The 16435-nt window shown below is 41.8% G+C and overlaps 1 protein-coding gene and 1 non-coding gene across 3 annotated transcripts in view; both read right to left on the bottom strand.

Moving 5' to 3' along the window:
- The window catches only part of SLC15A2 (solute carrier family 15 member 2), a 32422-nt gene extending 27382 nt beyond the window's left edge, over positions 1 to 5040 (bottom strand). The window contains exons 1-3 of one of the 2 annotated variants that reach the window (XM_041002741.1): positions 4886 to 5040; positions 3041 to 3128; positions 2301 to 2442 (exon numbers count right to left, since the gene is read on the bottom strand). In XM_041002741.1, coding sequence (XP_040858675.1) covers positions 2301 to 2442; positions 3041 to 3128; positions 4886 to 4990 — 335 coding nt within the window. In that variant the 5' untranslated portion in view covers positions 4991 to 5040. The remainder of the gene's footprint in view (positions 1 to 2300; positions 2443 to 3040; positions 3129 to 4885) is intronic. The other variant, XM_041002742.1, reaches the window with a different exon arrangement.
- Positions 5041 to 10868: 5828 nt separating this feature from the next.
- Positions 10869 to 10928, bottom strand: LOC121171434. Its single transcript, XR_005886139.1, has one exon. It is a non-coding gene; the product is annotated as a small nucleolar RNA SNORD78 (small nucleolar RNA).
- Between the last annotated feature and the right edge of the window lie 5507 nt (positions 10929 to 16435).

The following is a 16435-nucleotide window of genomic DNA, read 5'->3' as shown; positions in this document are numbered from 1 at the left end:
TAAAAACTAGGAACCATAACTAATTTTTTTTCTCTTAAGATAATACTAAAATAGCATCCTAGCATGCATTTACTCTCCCAGCAAATGTTTATAAAAATCATGAGAAGCCACTGTGCGTATTTATTGTCTCCTGTGTGCTTATCAGATGATAAAGCAGTAGAGGATGGCCCAAGGCCCTGGGACCCTGCACTCACATAGGAGACCCAGAAGAAGCTCCTGGCTTTGGACCAGCTCGGTTCCAGTTATTGCGATCACTTGGGGAGCGAACCAGCAGACGGAAGATCTTTCTCTTTGTTTCTCCTTCTCTGTATAAATCTGCCTTTCCAATAAAAATACATAAATATTTTTAATGGAGGCTTGATGAAAGTTTAAGAGTTTGAGGAGCCATCTGCACATAATTAATATTGATACCCACAGGTCTTGCAAAGAGGGAATCAAGAGAAAGGGAAAAAAAGGAAAGTTGTAACCTGGGGAGACGCTCCTATTCAGGAAAGAGTTATGCAAATAAAAAGCAAAGGAGGAGGCACTACATAAGGAACAATTTCAAAAGGCAAAAGGAAGAGAATGAGAAAACAGTGTCGGGGAAAACCAGAAAAGTCTAAACACAGAGGAGTTATTAAAATGACTGGGAGGTTAAAACAAGTTCAAAATCAAGGCAAATCTACACAAGACCACCAGAATTTGTCAGAGATCATTATCAGTGGCCTAAGAGTGATTTCAGTCAGAAAAAAAGAATGTTTTCTGCTATATTTTACTGTATTTACCACAATTTTCTTCTTATTAAAGCTATTGGAACATGAACAATGTGAAGCAGGTATGCATACTTTCTTTAGTAATACAAATTATTCCATAAGCCTTCCCAGGCCACAAGCAGGGAGCTGGATGGGAAGTGGGGCTGCCAGGATTGGAATCAGTGCCCATATGGGATCCCAACACATGCAGGGCAAGTACTTTAGCTGCTAGGCTACTGCACCAGGCCTGGCAACATCTTTTTTTTTTTTTAACTTGAGGATAATGGTAATAAGAGATGAGAAAGGGAAAGAAAGAAAGTTCAGGAAGCGTTTTGTTAGTTGAAAGCTATTGGAGATTTGTAACCACTTCTGGGTACAGAAAAAGACTAGCTGGAGAGAGAATGTGAAGACAGACCACAGCAAGTAGTGACTACAAGCTGTACATGTTATAAAACTTCAACAAACTGTGCGTGCCAGACTTTGGGGTTTATGTACTTTATGTTAATACTAGTTCAGTAATAACAGTTTTAAAAATGCCTCAAGGAGGACTAGATAGAGGGACCAAGGAGAGGTTGCTAAATTTCCCCTGAAACAGGAAGGAATCTATAATTCACCAAATGTAGAAACTATACTTCTTCAATCTTAGAGAGAGCTGTTTTTAGAAATAAAAGTGCCATGTCATGTATGTGAGTCTTTATCCTAGAACTGAATAAATGGAAGCTGGCTCACAGTTTTTGTTCTGCTGCTAGTGACCATCCTCTTTCTGCATGAACTCGGTGACTGCTACTATACATGAAGCCAATGTAGAACTCACCCACCCGCCATTCCCTCAGGCTAACAACTGTGTTTAGTACTTTGCTACATCAATAGAATTATCCATTCTCTCTCTCTCTCTCTCTCATCCTATATGGATGTCAGATTGAATCCCAGCTGCTCCACATCCTACCCAGCTCTCCGCTCATCACCTCAGAAATCAGCAGAGGATGACTCAAATTCTCAGGCCCCCAACATCCACTTGGGAGTCTGGAAAGAAGACTGGTTTCAGATTAGCTCATCTCTGGCAGTTGCAGCCATTTGGAGAGTGAACCAGCAGGTGGAAGACCTCACTTTCTGTCTCTCGTTCTATTCATGTAAAATCTGTTTTTCAAATTCAACAAAATATTTTTAAAGAAAAAGAAACAATAAAGAATTCAGGATGACTCAGTTTGGAGAACAGATGGAGTAAGTGTCAAATAACTACACAAAGGTCTCTAAGTTATGAAGTTATGCACTGGCTAGTGGATAGCAATCTCTTTCCCCACCAATATCAGAATGTATTTAGCCTTAAACTATAGAACTGAAGATAAAAACTAGATTTTAAAAATGCACCTTTTCTGAAAAAGATGTGAAAACACTGGAACAACTGATAATGGAAAGAAATAGCCTTTCTATGTTGTCAGTCATAAACCTCCTTATTTACCATGAATGGGGTAAGTATATTCTTGCTTGGTGGTAAGGAGCTAGAAGTGATAACCTCTTGGACCATCAATCTGTGAAATTTCTGAGAATCTGATATGCCATCTTTCTTACTTGAATTTTCCCAGCCATGAGTCAGCAATGGCTGCTCCCAGGATGGGAGTGAAATAGCATAGGCTGCTGAACGCATGATATACAGATGTGGAGGTGTCTTCATTCCAGTGCAGGTAATACAGGAAATACAGGGTCAGCACAGCTACAGTGGGGGGAGGGGGAAGGGAAGGAAGACAAAACAAAATAGATCCATTAAAAGATTCTGGAGAAGTACACTTGCTCTGCAGTCTTCCAAGCAGCTCCTGGCTTTCAGCACACTTGTCAGTGAAATTACATGGTTCTATTGCCGCCACGCAGCTGTAGCAGGGCCGGCAGGGCTGTGGGAATCCCCAGGGTTGTACTGAGTATTCATACACTCTACCCCATCACGTACTCTGTGGGTGCTCATATATCACTAAGCTAAATCACAGAGACAACATGGTAATTCTCACTGCCCTTTGTCTCTTTTCCCAGCAACACTGTGATGGATAGACCTGACAAACAAGTGTCAAGGATGGAACCGTGACGAGAACATTCTCATCAGGATTCCCACAGGCTCTGTTCTGGTTCCTGTCCATTCATTTCTGCCTTAGCCTACGTGAGCAATCAGACCAAATCCTAGGAAGCATTTGCTAGAGATCTTGGCTGAAGAAAGAACCAATTTGGACCAGAACAGAAAATGTGACTCAGGGAAATGGGTGCACAGAGGAGACCAGACAGTTGAGAACACAGGGTGAGCAGGACTCTGAACATCAAATTACCTTTCATGCCATAATAGGAAAAACGTTCGCAGAATTCATTCACCACAATGAAGGCAATGCTCAATGGATAGTTGGAGCCACAGATTTTCTGTGCAACAGAAAGGCAATAGTTCAAGCATGAGCTATTTTTGTCTATTTCAATTAATAGGTTGTCCCACAATTGAAAGCAATTTCAGCAATTATAATAGGTGATATGAAACAATGGCCTGACTCTTCATGAAATGTCTCTTACCACATTAAAAACATATTGCTAATTTAAGAATAACAGAAGCTAATTGAATTAACTTTGTAATTTTGTTCCTTATTTTCTTCACACACTCATACACTTCCTGATCCAGGACTTGCTCATATTCCCACACGTATTCTCTGAACAAGAGAATAATCACATTTATTTCTAGCAACAGAAGGAAAAGGCGGTTGAAGTTGAGTACCTGAATTCCAGGAAGGGTCAGGTGTCAGCTTTCTGCTTAGCTCCACTCTTGAGACTGGCCCATTTGCCCTGCTTGGAAGAACCCTGGACATACGTTGGCTTTCCCTTTGGGGACTGCTGGACTAAAGACAGAGCTCAGTATGGGAAGCAGAGATTCCTAAAGGTAAGCTGATTGATTGCCTAGACTTTGAGCAGAATTCTCAAGTTGTCTAAAAGAAAATACCCATTGCTCTTACTTAAACAGATTCCAAAAATTTTCATGATAATCACAGTAGACAAAGGATTATGATCTGTCATGCACCATACCAGTCAAAACATAAAAAATGAGATGTTTTATTTCAACCTCTATCCATTATAATAACTCAACCAACATGGTGAGAGGATGAGTGATAGTACCTGAATTCAGACAGTCAAAATCTTACTATGAGATTTATACTGACACTTATTTTGCAAGAAGTGCACATATCTTTGCAAACATACTTAAATTGTTTGGAATTAGAGAAGTATAGTTGATTGAATAAAATAATCATAATAAATCAGTGCTTTGATTCTTTTACTGATATAGACATGTACAAACAATTCTCCTAATCATAAATAAGTGTTAATGTATTACACCTCTTTCCTTTCAGCTCAGAGCTGGAAAGCCATGCAACTTTGAGTTTGCTTAATGTGTTTTGCCTTCTATGTAATATGGTTGCTGGCTGTGTTAACATTACTAGCACTAGCTAGCCATACCACTATACCTGTCCCTGTGCCTTACTTTTGTTATTCCAAAGAAACACAAATAACACCACCTCTTGGCCCAACGTGAGAATTCAGTAAACTCTGGGAATTATTACTATATGCTCTCCAACTACAGGATACAAACATAAAGACAATAATACACTCAGAAGTGTTTTAACAAGTATACAGCGAAAAACATGATTACTACTTTGTCCTACCTCTCACTCTAAATTGGGAACACACAGTAGCAGAAATGGACTCTATTCTAAAACTTTTGTTGGTGTTCAACAGAAGGCTCTGTACACAGGGGGGGCACTAAGGGCTGAGTTTTTATATTGGTAAAAGAAAAAGAAGAAGAACAATCACACACAGTTCTCCAGACAGGAGTGCTTGCCAAGTTTCCCTGGACATTCAGACTGCTTTATTCCCCCCTTGAGAAACTTCAAATAGGCAATGAAATACAGCAGAAATCCAGATCCCAGCCGAAGTGGGAAACTCCTTCTTCTTGCCATTCCCTTTGCTAAGTAAGGGAAAGTTCGATTTAAATGCGTTTTTCAGGTGCATTCTGACTCCAAGAAAGAATAGTTTTGAATACTGTAATACAGTTCAGTCCGAAGCTTCAGAGGCTATGGACAACAGCCAAAGGAAGACAGCTCCTGGTACCAGGGGCAGAACTGAAACTGGAGACTCACCGGAGGTGTCTTCTTTAGAGGGTTGGAGAGTTGAGGTGGTGTCTCTTCAGTGGACACAGGTGAAAACAGAGTTTCCTTGGACTCATTTTGCTGGAAAGGGTTCATGGCTGGCTCCTTTCTCACTCCTCAAGCATTTGGCTCTGGTAGGCAGTTAGGACAGCTGCCAGACCACAGTGAAAAAGGGGACAGGGGAGGCGGGGGAAGGGGTGGTTTCAGCAGCTAGCTTTAACCCTGTGGGTGTCAGTTTCAGTAACTGCTTGGTTCAGAGCAAAGCAGGAAGCTATAGGAAAAGAAAGGGTCGGTGTTATAGCTCAAAAGGACGATTGTATGAAAAGGTAAACATGGGGCAGGGAAAGCACCTCACAAGTCATGGGAATGATGAACCAATGCTAGAGAATTGATAAGGAAACAGATTCCAGAAAGATTATTTTTGCAAATGACTACAAGATATTTAGGTAAAGAATACTTGCACACAGATTTTAAAATAATGCTGTGCTAGTGGCAGTAGCTGCAACTTACTGAACATGTATTATATGCAAGATTTACATGAATATGTATGGTTACATATAACAGGCATATATGACGTAAATATTTGCTCATTCTATTTTTTACTACTGTTCCCATTTTGTAGAACTGAATGCTCTAGGAAGTTAAGAAATTTGTGCAACATCACATGTTCGGTAGGTGGTAGATCTGGAATTATTACTAAGCCATGACAGGAAGGGTAGAGATTAATATCTGCAGTAACTATGGCCATTATTCAGGTATGGAAGCTATGTAAATGGGACTAGGAATATAAAGCAGTTGAATTGCATTGAAGAGGGACAATCATCACAAAATTGAATCTGAGAGGAAAGGTAGTTTTTGGATATTTAAGGTCACCTAGAAGTATCCTATAAGCAATTTACAAAGTAGGGCTAAAGAAATGAGAAAAAGATTGGTGATGTATATTTGGGAATTATTCTTTGCCAAACTCATTCCTAATACTTTCATTTTTCTCACTTCAAAATGAAATCATTAAAAAAAAACACTAATTTGGGCAAATGTTCTAGATTCTATTTGTGCAAACAGTTATGTTCTAGGTATTAGTGCAAACATCATTTTCCTTAATTTTCTGTGGAAGAAGTCTCTAACAACTTTATAACAGCACATTTAGTTCTTATCAGAAAAGAGGTAAGAATAAACATGATGACAAAAGAGACACTTTAGACGATGCTGTGTCAGAGGTAAAACTGACAGCGCAGTGACCCTCTGGTTAGTCAAAAGAAAAGAGACAAGGGTTAAAACTATAAAAAGCATAAACACAAGGAAGTCCGAAACACCAAAATAAATGGTTTTGAGAGTATGTAAAAGACAACCTATCATTCTATGACTTGTAAAATTCTTGCATTACCTATTTGAATAACTTATTGACAAATAAGGCCTTTTCCTCCCTAATCTTTAACTCAGACTTTGACCACATATTCTCAGCTTCTAACACAACCTGCATTTCATCTCTTTCCCACCAAACTGTACCCAAAGGAGGGTCCAGCTTCTTTTCTGCATGTAGTATTAATGATTAAACGGCAGTTATTCTTTTTGTTAACCAAACTGCATGCAAGAAAATGAGCCATCAGAAGTCATTAGTTAACTAGTAAAAGCACAAAAGCTTTACAAATCTAAGGACAGAATTTTCTTTCTTTCTTTTTTTTTTTTAAAGATTTATTTTATTTGAAAGGCGGATATACAGAGAGGAGAGACAGAGAGGAAGATCTTCTGTCCAATGATTCACTCCCCAGGCAACCGCAATGGCTGGAGCTGAGCCAATCTGAAGCCAGGAGCCTCTTCCGGGTCTCCCACACAGGTGCAGGGTTCCAAAGTATTGGGCTGTCCTCGGCTGCTTTCTCAGGCCACAAGCAGGGAGCTGGATAGGAAGTGGGGCTGCCGGGACTAGAACCGGCGCCCATATGGGATCCCGGGCGTGCAAGGCGAGGACCTTAACCACTGCACCACTGTGTTGGGCCCAGGACAGAATTTTCTTATTCTCTCATTTCCAAGCTACAATGGCTTTTTTTTTTTTTTTTTTTTTTTTTTTTTTTTTGGAAAGTCAGATATACAGAGAGGAAGATCTTCCATCCATTGGTTTACTCCCTAAGTGGCCAAAATGGCCTGAGCTGTGCTGATCAAAAGCCAGGAGCCAGGAGTCTCTTCTGGGGCTCCCATGTGGATGCAGGGTCCCAAGGCTTTGGGTCATTATCCCCCACTGCTTTCCCAGGTCACAAGCAGGGAACTGGATGGGAAATGGGGCTGTGAGGTTAGAACATACACCCATATGGGATCCTGGTGTATGCAAGGCAGGGACATCAGCTGCTGGGCTACCATGCCGGGAACCTACAATGACTTTTAAGCTGGCAGAGCAGGTGGACTAGAATCTGTATGCAATGTTAACAATTCATTTGTTGTCATCTGTACCCCTAAAGCCAAATTTGAGATTGGGATAAGTTTTCTGACATTTGTTTGTTTAAATGAAGTTCTCTTTTCTATTTCTAAGATTTAGTTATTAGCAAATCCACAGAAAGAAGGAGAGAATTTATCTGCTGATTGGTTCCCTGTCCAAATGACCACAGGGCCAGAACTGAACTGATTTGAATCCAAGAGCCAGGATCTTCTTCTGGGTCTCCCACTCACGCGCCTGGGCGTGTTTGGGCCATGTTCTGTTGCTTTGCCAGGCTATGGGCAGGGAGCTGGATCACAAGTGAAGCAGCCAGGACACAGTCTAACCAGTGCTCCAGTTGGAAGCTTAACTTACTGTGCCATGACAATGACCTGTTCTCCTCTTGTTTGTGGCAATATAATTGTGGTATTGGCAGACTCAAAAACCATCAGATGGCAACAATCTTAACCTTGTGTAAATTAAACTTCCTTGATGATAATCATTCAAGAAAGTTCTTAGGTCCCTACTGCTATCTACAGAGTCAGAATGCCTGAGAAAGCATTTATATAAGAGCCTGTGTTTTGAAACAAGCACCCTTTGTGATGGTTATGCCAGGTATTTGAGAAACACTCATTTAAACCCTCCTCTTTCGGCCTGCAGCCCTAGGCACAGCCCAGGTCTGGGTGTATTACATCATAGTGTTTCTTAGATCCAGTGTTTTTCTGGTAGACCCCACTTGGAAGGATGAAAAAGAAAAGATAAAGAAAGCAACTGGGGCCGCTTAGTGGCTAAATCCCTACCTTGCAAGCCGCAGGATCCTATACCGGCCCTCCTTCATGTCCTGACTACTCCACTTCCCTTCCAGCTCCCTACTTTTGGCCTGGGTAAGCAGTAGAGGATGTTCCAAAACCTTGGGATCCTACACCCATGTGGGAGATCAGGAAGAAACTCCTGGCTCAGCTCCGACAATTGCAGCCATTTGGGGAGTGAACCAGTGCATGGTCTCTCCTTCCTTCTGTATATCTGCCTTTCTAATAAAAGCAAAATAAATCTTCAAAGACAATAGATACAGAGGAATCTAAATATCACAGTTAATCTTATCTTATCCCTAAGATAAGAGCAATGAATTCATGCTGCTCCTGGGGCATGGCATTAGATAAAGCAGTTATATAGTTATTCATAGAAAGGAGACTAAAGCTCTAAAATGATAGATGCCAGTATAGTTAAGAGGCAAGTATGAAATGAAAAGAGAAACTGTTTGACAAGGACCTTGAGCATAAAATCAGCAAATATAAATGGCAACAGTAAGAAAAAATAGAACGATCATAGAAATTATGTAACATTATGGTTTTAATGATTTTGTGACTAATATTTATGTGAGAGATGGTGAATACATTTTCATTTATTACTTTCTCACTCATACCCATTTTCTTGCTGGACTCTGGTCTTTTTAATTTATTTTTATTGGAAAGTCAGGTATACAGAGAGGAGGAGAGACAGAGAAAAAGATGTTGTGGCCACTGATTCACTCCCCAAGTGCCAAAACAGCAGGAACTGAGCTGATCCGAAGCCAGGAGCCAGGAGCTTCTTCTGGGTCTTCCACATGGGTGCAGGGTTCAAGGCTTCGCACTATCCTCTACTGCTTTTCCCAGACCCCAGGGAAGCAGGGACACAAACCAGCACTCATATGAGATTCTGGTGCATGCAAAGGTGAGGACTTCAGCCACTAGACTATCACACCAGGCTCTGGTCTTTTTATTCTTTACCTGTTGAACTATTTGGTGCAGCCATGAAGTCTTTGACTGTAATGTAAATTAAAAATATTATCTCAAAATTATAAAATATTAACCTGGGAAAAATGAGAAATAAAGTATTAATTTGGAAATGACATTGGTAGCATAATATAAGGTTCAAGATCTGAACACTAAAAACTATAAAATTACCCTGAAGGAAATTAAAGAAATTCCAAGTAAAAGGAGACTTACACTGACTTGAAAGGCTCATATTAGAAATATGTTGGTTTTGCTGAGTAAATCCATAGTTTCAACACAAAATCCCAGTAGGTTTTGCAAGTGTAGAAGGATGAGTTGGGTCTGGCACTGTGGCTCAGTGGGCCAAGCTATAGACTGCAATCTTGGCATCGCATATGGTAGCAGGTTCTGTCTGTCTTCTCTTTCTAACTTTGCCTTTAAATTAGAAGTAAATAAGTATTTTTTTAAAAGACATTTCATACAGGAATTTTAAAAAGGGGAAAGGCCAACCTTGAAGCATTATAAAGAACTTACTATCTAAGATTTAACACCTTTTATAAACCTGTAGTAATTAGGACAAAATGAAATTGACACATGGCCAGCAAAGCAACAAATAGAACAGAATGAAAGTCAGAAGAAGATTCACACATATAATGTTTATGACACAAGTAGCTATTTTTCTAGGCACATCAGCTGGGAGCTGGATTGGATGTGAAGAAGGAAACAAAAGAGACCATGCTCAGGAGTCTGGATTAGCTCAAATCTCTTAAATAAAGCATAAAATAGGGTAAACATAGAAGAAAAAAATTTGGCACAAGACCTGGTGTAATGGCTCAATGGCTAAATCCTTACCTTGCAAACACTGGGATCCCATATGGACACTGAGTCCATGGGGGGAGCAGAGGAAATTCTTGCCACTTGGCTTTGGATCAGTTCTGACCATTGTAGCCATTTGGAGAATGAATCAAGACAGAAGATCTGTCTTGCTCTCTCTCTAAATCTGCCTTTCAAATAAAAATAAACACTTAAAAAATGGATAAGTAAACATTTCCAAAGAAGTGAAAAAATATTCAAGAAGTGAACAAAGATACCCAAATAACCAATAAACCTGTGAAAATCATCAACTCTATGGATGTTAATACAGCTTATTTCCTGTATATTCAGGTTTTGACCTCTTGCTATTACACATAATACAATCATTGGGCATGTGAGTTACATGTGTCTATAGTATAAAATTCCAGAAGGAAGAATGCTGACTCAATTACATATGCTTTCATCACTTCTTTTTAAAAAAGATTTATTTTTATTGGAAATGCAGATTTACAGAGAGAAGGAGAGACAGAAAGAAAGATCTTCCATCTGCTGGCTTCACTGTCCAAATAGCTGCAATGGCCAGAGCTGAATCTATTTGAAGCCAGGAGCCAGGAGCTTCTTCTGGGTCTCCCACGCGGGTGCAGGGTCCCAAGGCTTTGGGCTGTCCTCCTCTGCTTTCCCAAGCCACAAACGTGGAGTTGGATGGGAAGTGAAGCAGCCAGGACATAAATTGGTGGCCATATGGGATCCTGGTTCTTTGCAAAGGAGGATTACTCAGTTGATCCATGGCTTTGGGCCCTGACATTTTCTTTTTCAAATATTTCATTTATTTTTATTTGAAAAGCAGACTTAGCATCCGACACAGTAGCCTTAGTGGCTAAAATCCTTTTCCCCACTAGGCTGAACACCCGCCCTTCCCATTCTTCCACTGAGTTGTCTTTCTGGTCTTTCTGTTTCTTGTAAAATTACAAGATCTGCTTGTATGTCATTGATTTTTTTAATAGGATTTCTCAGTGCAATTTGTTTACATGGTCACTCAGGTCAGACACTTGCCACATCATTACAAACATTACTGATATTAATGATCTGCCATTCTCTTTGTGGTGACTATACTTCCTATTGATTTTGTTTGTTGAGTTTTAAAATTAAATGTAAGTTTTGATGAAGGCACTAACATACCACATTATTATTTTTTAAAGATTTATTTATTATTATTTTTTTATTTGCAAAATCAGATATACAGAGAATAGGGGAGACAGAGAGGAAGATCTTACATCCGATGACTCACACCCCAAGTGATCGTACTGGCCGGAGCTGTGCCAATCCAAAGTCAGGAGCCAGGAACTTCTTCTGGGTCTCCCATGTGGGTGCAGGGTCCCAAGGCTTTGGGCTGTCCCCCACTGCTTTCCCAAGCCACAAGCAGGGAGTTGGATGGGAAGCAAGGCTGCCGAGATTAGAACCAGCTAGGCTATCGCTTCGGGTCCCACATTATTAATTTTTGTATATGTATAACTCACATACCACTACCAAGGTAAAAAAAAAAAAAGATAATTTCCAAGACTATTGTGTTAGCATTCGTTGCTTCTGTTCTGCTTCCCAGTCAAACCCTTCTGCCCTCAAGATTATCTCTATTCTGACTTCCATCAGCACAGATTTGTTCTGCCTGCTCAAAATTTCATGTAAACAGAATAACACTGTAATTTTTGTTTGATTTCTATTCCTCAATACATCTGTGAGACTCATTCATGTTGTTGCCCATAGCAAGATTTTTCCCCATTGTTTGAGAGATTTCCCTACATAAATATGCCACAATTTATTTTCCTGTTCTCTTGTTGATGGGCACTTGAGTTATGTGCAGTTTGAGTTGGCTGTGAGCGACTCGGGTTAACCTGGAAACTATGCTTCCAAGAGCTCTTTTCCTTGTAAACTGGAATGCTCTTGAGTTTGGGGAAGTGGCAGTGGCAGTGAAGCAGAAGGCTTTCTTTTCCATGGTCAAAGGCTGAACAGAGGCTGTGCTCAAATGCTTTGAGCCAAGAAGGTTCTGTGTTTCACTGCTGGTTCTGTATGCATGAGAAACCATGAAATGATTAGGCTATGGTCAAGTTTTACAAGGCTTTGTATCTTATCAGAAATTTTTGTCTATTGGATTATGATGATACAATTTTGCATTTTGTTCACAGTTCTTGGCTCATTACTCCCACAACCCTTGTTAGTTTCTAAAAGACTAGAACAATATTGGGGCACTTTGGGCCTCAGACGCAGGTTACAGGAAGCAAAGTTTTCTCTAACTCCTTGTTTTTACATTCACCTGTTCCTGTTTTCTCCCCCAACACAAGCTATAGAACTTAGAGTTTGTCCTTATCAAGTTGGGTTATGAAATCTGGTAATATTTCTACACTTAACTGCTCTGGAGTCATGAATTCTTGGATCTGTCTTGTCTGATAACAGGTCATAAAACTTTTTCCGTTCCAGAAGAGTCTTGCTCCATAGCCTTGCAGAAGAAATACTAAGGAATCTCTATTGACAGGCCTCACGAGGTTTTCCTTTCCGGTTTACTAAGAGTCCTGCTTATGCAATAAGACTCAGTAAAAACCCACTTGTTAACCATGTAGGTTCTGGAGAGCTGAAAGGACCTCCTGCCATATTTTACAACATGCACTTCTTCATCTGCATTCTTTGTAATACCTTTTACAAAGCTGGCAAATGTGTTTAGAATCAATGTGGGTTACATGTGCAAATCAGTCAAACCCAGTCAGAGGACTGTGGGAACCCTGATTCATAACCAGTTTATCAGAAGCACAGAGAAAAGAACCAAGGGCTTGCAATTGACATCTGAGGTGTGTCTGTGGCGGTCGTAGCTGGGGGAGTGTGGGGACTGTGTCCTCAAGCTGTGAAGCTGATGCAGTTTCCACACAGACAGAACTGAATTGAACTGAAAGACATTCGGCTGGTGTGTGCTGCATGACTGCTGATTGCCTACTGGTGAAGAGAGATCTACACACATTTTGGAATCGCAGAAGTCATCTGCAATGGCAGTTCATAAAATATTGATTTTTTTAATGATTGTAAAAAAGAGTGTGATCATTGTTTCCAAATTTTCTATTTCTTCTTTCCATTTGTAGGAGCCTCCCAACCATGCCAGTACCTGAGGATGGGGAAGGCCCACCCGGTATCAACCCAGAGTTACAATGGTGCATGTTCCAAAGGTTCTGCCCAGGTTGATGCGATAGTGTTTGTTTGTTTGTTTGTTTTTTAAGATTTATTTGTTGGAAAGTCAGATATAAAGAGAGGAGGAGAGACACTCCCCAAGTGAGCGCAATGGCCGATGCTATGCCAATCCAAAGCCAGGATCCAGAAACTTCTTCTGGGTTTCCCACACGGGTGCAGGGGCCCAAGGCTTTGGGCCGTCCTCGACTGCTTTCCCAGGCCACAAGCAGGGAGCTGGATGGGTAGTGGAGTTGCTGGAATTAGAACCAGCGCCCATATGGGATCCCGGGTGCGTTCAAGGCGAGGACTTAAGCCGCTAGGCCACACCGCCGGGCCCAATGATGGAATAGTTTTGAAATGCTGTTGACCTTGCTACTCTATGGATGAGGAATTCTCTTCAATGTCCATTGGCTGACACCATCAACCTTACCGTCTTGACTCTCCCAGATATTTTCTGTCATCCTTCGGCTGGGGTAGTTGTCCATATGCTCTGTTTTCCATTCTCTGCTATAAGTACCAGATGTCCTCTGCTGGCCCCAGTGAGCTACCATGTCCTCTATGTGCACCATGGTCTGTCGTCCAGTACTCCATCCTCTACACTGAGGAGGACAGTTTTCCTAGGTGGGTTCATGGACCTGTGCCAGGGGGCCCCTGACAGATCCCCTACCCCTGGAGCTCATGGATTCAGTGACCCCTCGCAGGCAGGCTCATGGCCCTGGGCTATGAGACCTGGAACCCAGTGGAACCCACTGGAACCCCCACTCTCAGGGTTCATGGACCTGGCCTCTACCATGCTGGTGGGCTTGGTAACCTGGACCAGGAGACCCAGATCCCTCTGTGCCCCAGTACCACTGGGGCTCACAGATCCAGCACCCACTACACAGACAGGTCCAAGTACCTGGGCCAGGAGACTCATGCCCCGCTGGTCCCCTTCCCCTGGGCTCACGAGTCTGACACCCACTACATAAGTGGGCCCTAGAACCTGGGCCAGGAGACCCAGGACCCTGGAGCTCACAGACCTGACACCCACCACCACCCGACTGACGTGGCTCATCTTTCCTCAGCATCCACCAGTGGGTACTTCAGCCTAATTTGATCCAACCTACCCCCAGTTCCAGCTTGTGCTGATTGGTGCTGCAGACTAGCCTTTTTCCAGCCAGCCCCCAAACCCAGCTCAAGTGTGAACTGGCTGGGGATGTGGCCCGACTTGGACCCTCCTACACCCCCCATTCTGGTTCTCAGATCTGCTGGTGGATGTTATAAACTGGCCCAGTCTGGCTCATCCCTTGACCTGACTCACATATATGCCAGTCGGTACTGTAACTTGGTCTGGGTTGGGCTGTTCCTTGCCTTGGTTCTTGTGCTTACCTGCAGACTACAACCTGACAAAGGAGTTCCCCAAACTCCTTTATCTGGTCTCTTCCCAGATCTTGCACATACTGGCAGGTTACTGGCTCAGGCTGACTTTGTTTACCTGTTGTCCTGGAAGGAATGGTGACATTGCCCAATCAGCCCATATCCTTTCCGGTTCTTACTGTTGGGTGTTGCAACCCAACGACATCTGATCCATACCCAGACAAGGCTCACATGGTTCAGCGGAAGGTGAGACCTAGCCCTGCCTGTTCTATAACCACCCTCTCACAAGTACCAATGTGTGCTGCAGTCTATCCCAGTCTGACCCTCTCCAAACCCAGGCAACCTGTGCTGAGGAAGACTGCAGCCATGTTCAGCCCTGGACAGCGCACTTAACCTGGCACTCGCATACACTGATGGGAATTCCAGCCTAGGCAAGGTGTCCCGTGGTGCTCCCCAACCAGGCCTATTTCCTGCCACAGTTCTTGCGCGTGCCAATGGAGATTGCTGTGCCAATGGGTGAGCCCACATATTCCCCTGCAGATTCTACTTCCACATCTGACTTGCTCATATTTGTCGGCCTCATGGCCCAGCCTCACAGAACCTGTTCCATTTTCTGATACTGTGGTGGTTTCCACATTGTAGCCTTCAAGGAGAGTCGCCTTGTCCATGGAAGTTTCAGAGAAATCATTCCTCACCTAGATCTGAATCCTAAGGTCCTTGCTAATTCCCACCTATGCCCTTTCTGATTCCTTGTAAGCCCACACCCCCATGATTCCAGAGCACATTGCCGGGCACTCACATCGTGATTACTGTAGGGAGAGAAATTTCTCGTGTCACAGGACAAGCTCAGGATTTGCCCACTGCCTGGAAGTGGTGGCCTGAGTTAGGATCCCATGAATTGACCCTGGCTTGGCCCAGATTCTTCCAGCGCAGCCACACGGCTGGGAGAGTCAAGCACCCCATGCCTTCAGCTTCAGACTCACATGAAATCCTCCCCTGAGGTTATCAACCTTTTTTTTATTGTATTATTAATAAGATTCTACATTCTTGAATTCTTTTGACTTAGTTCAATAAATTGGAAGTTACTAAAATAATTGCTGTAGGCATGGAATATAATAATGCTTGAGTTCTGACATGTCTATCTAATGTCATCTAATTGATGACATTTGGTGAATACGTAATACGTAATTCACTCATAATCTTGTGCATATGTGGCAGTGTTTGGAGTTTTAGCACTGTAGTAGTTCAAAGCCCTTTTGTTCTTTTGTAGCCAACTTATATTCTATTCTACATTACAGGGGTGGATACATATTATTACTATGTGCAGTTTTCAGAAACTCATAGAATGTACAACATCAAGAGTTAATCATAAACTGTGGACTTCAGGTGACAATGTCACTGTAAGTTTGTCAATTGCAACAAATATGCCATTCCTGTACAGAATATGGATCATGGGGACAAAAAAACATAGGCACTCTCAGCTTTTTGCTCAATCTCTGTTCCAAATATATATGTGTATATACTTATATTAAAATTAAAAAGAACTTCTGGTTAGTGGCTTCCAACTATAATTTGGTATTTATTATCCCTCCCTCTAAATAAAAAGATATTATAAGTATAAATATCTACTTAATGCTTTACTGTTTCTATCAAAAGCAAATTGATAAAATATTCTGAGATAACACTTGTTCCATGACAATAACTGCTTAATTGTGCATTTACTCAAAATTATAGATTTGTTAAGAATTAAAGTATTTTCAATCATAGTTTAAGGACCATCAGAGAGAAAAATCTGAGAGATACAATTAAAACTATTGACATTTAGAGGACAGTGGCATGGCGTAGCAGCTGGGTCTATGTCTGCAGCACCAGCATTCCATATGGAAACTGGTTCAAGTCTCAGCTGCTCCACTTCTGATCCAGCTCCCTGCTTCTAGCCTAGGGAAGCAGAAGAGGATGGATCAAATCCCTGGGACCCCGCAGCCATTGGGAGACCTGGAAGAAGCTCCT

The sequence above is a fragment of the Ochotona curzoniae genome, unplaced genomic scaffold (assembly GCF_017591425.1).
Source record: "Ochotona curzoniae isolate NIBS_2020 unplaced genomic scaffold, NIBS_Ocur_1.0 scaffold_2587, whole genome shotgun sequence".
NCBI lineage: Eukaryota > Metazoa > Chordata > Mammalia > Lagomorpha > Ochotonidae > Ochotona > Ochotona curzoniae.
Note: the sequence above shows the minus strand (reverse complement) of the source record. Positions and strands in the feature narration are given on the sequence as shown.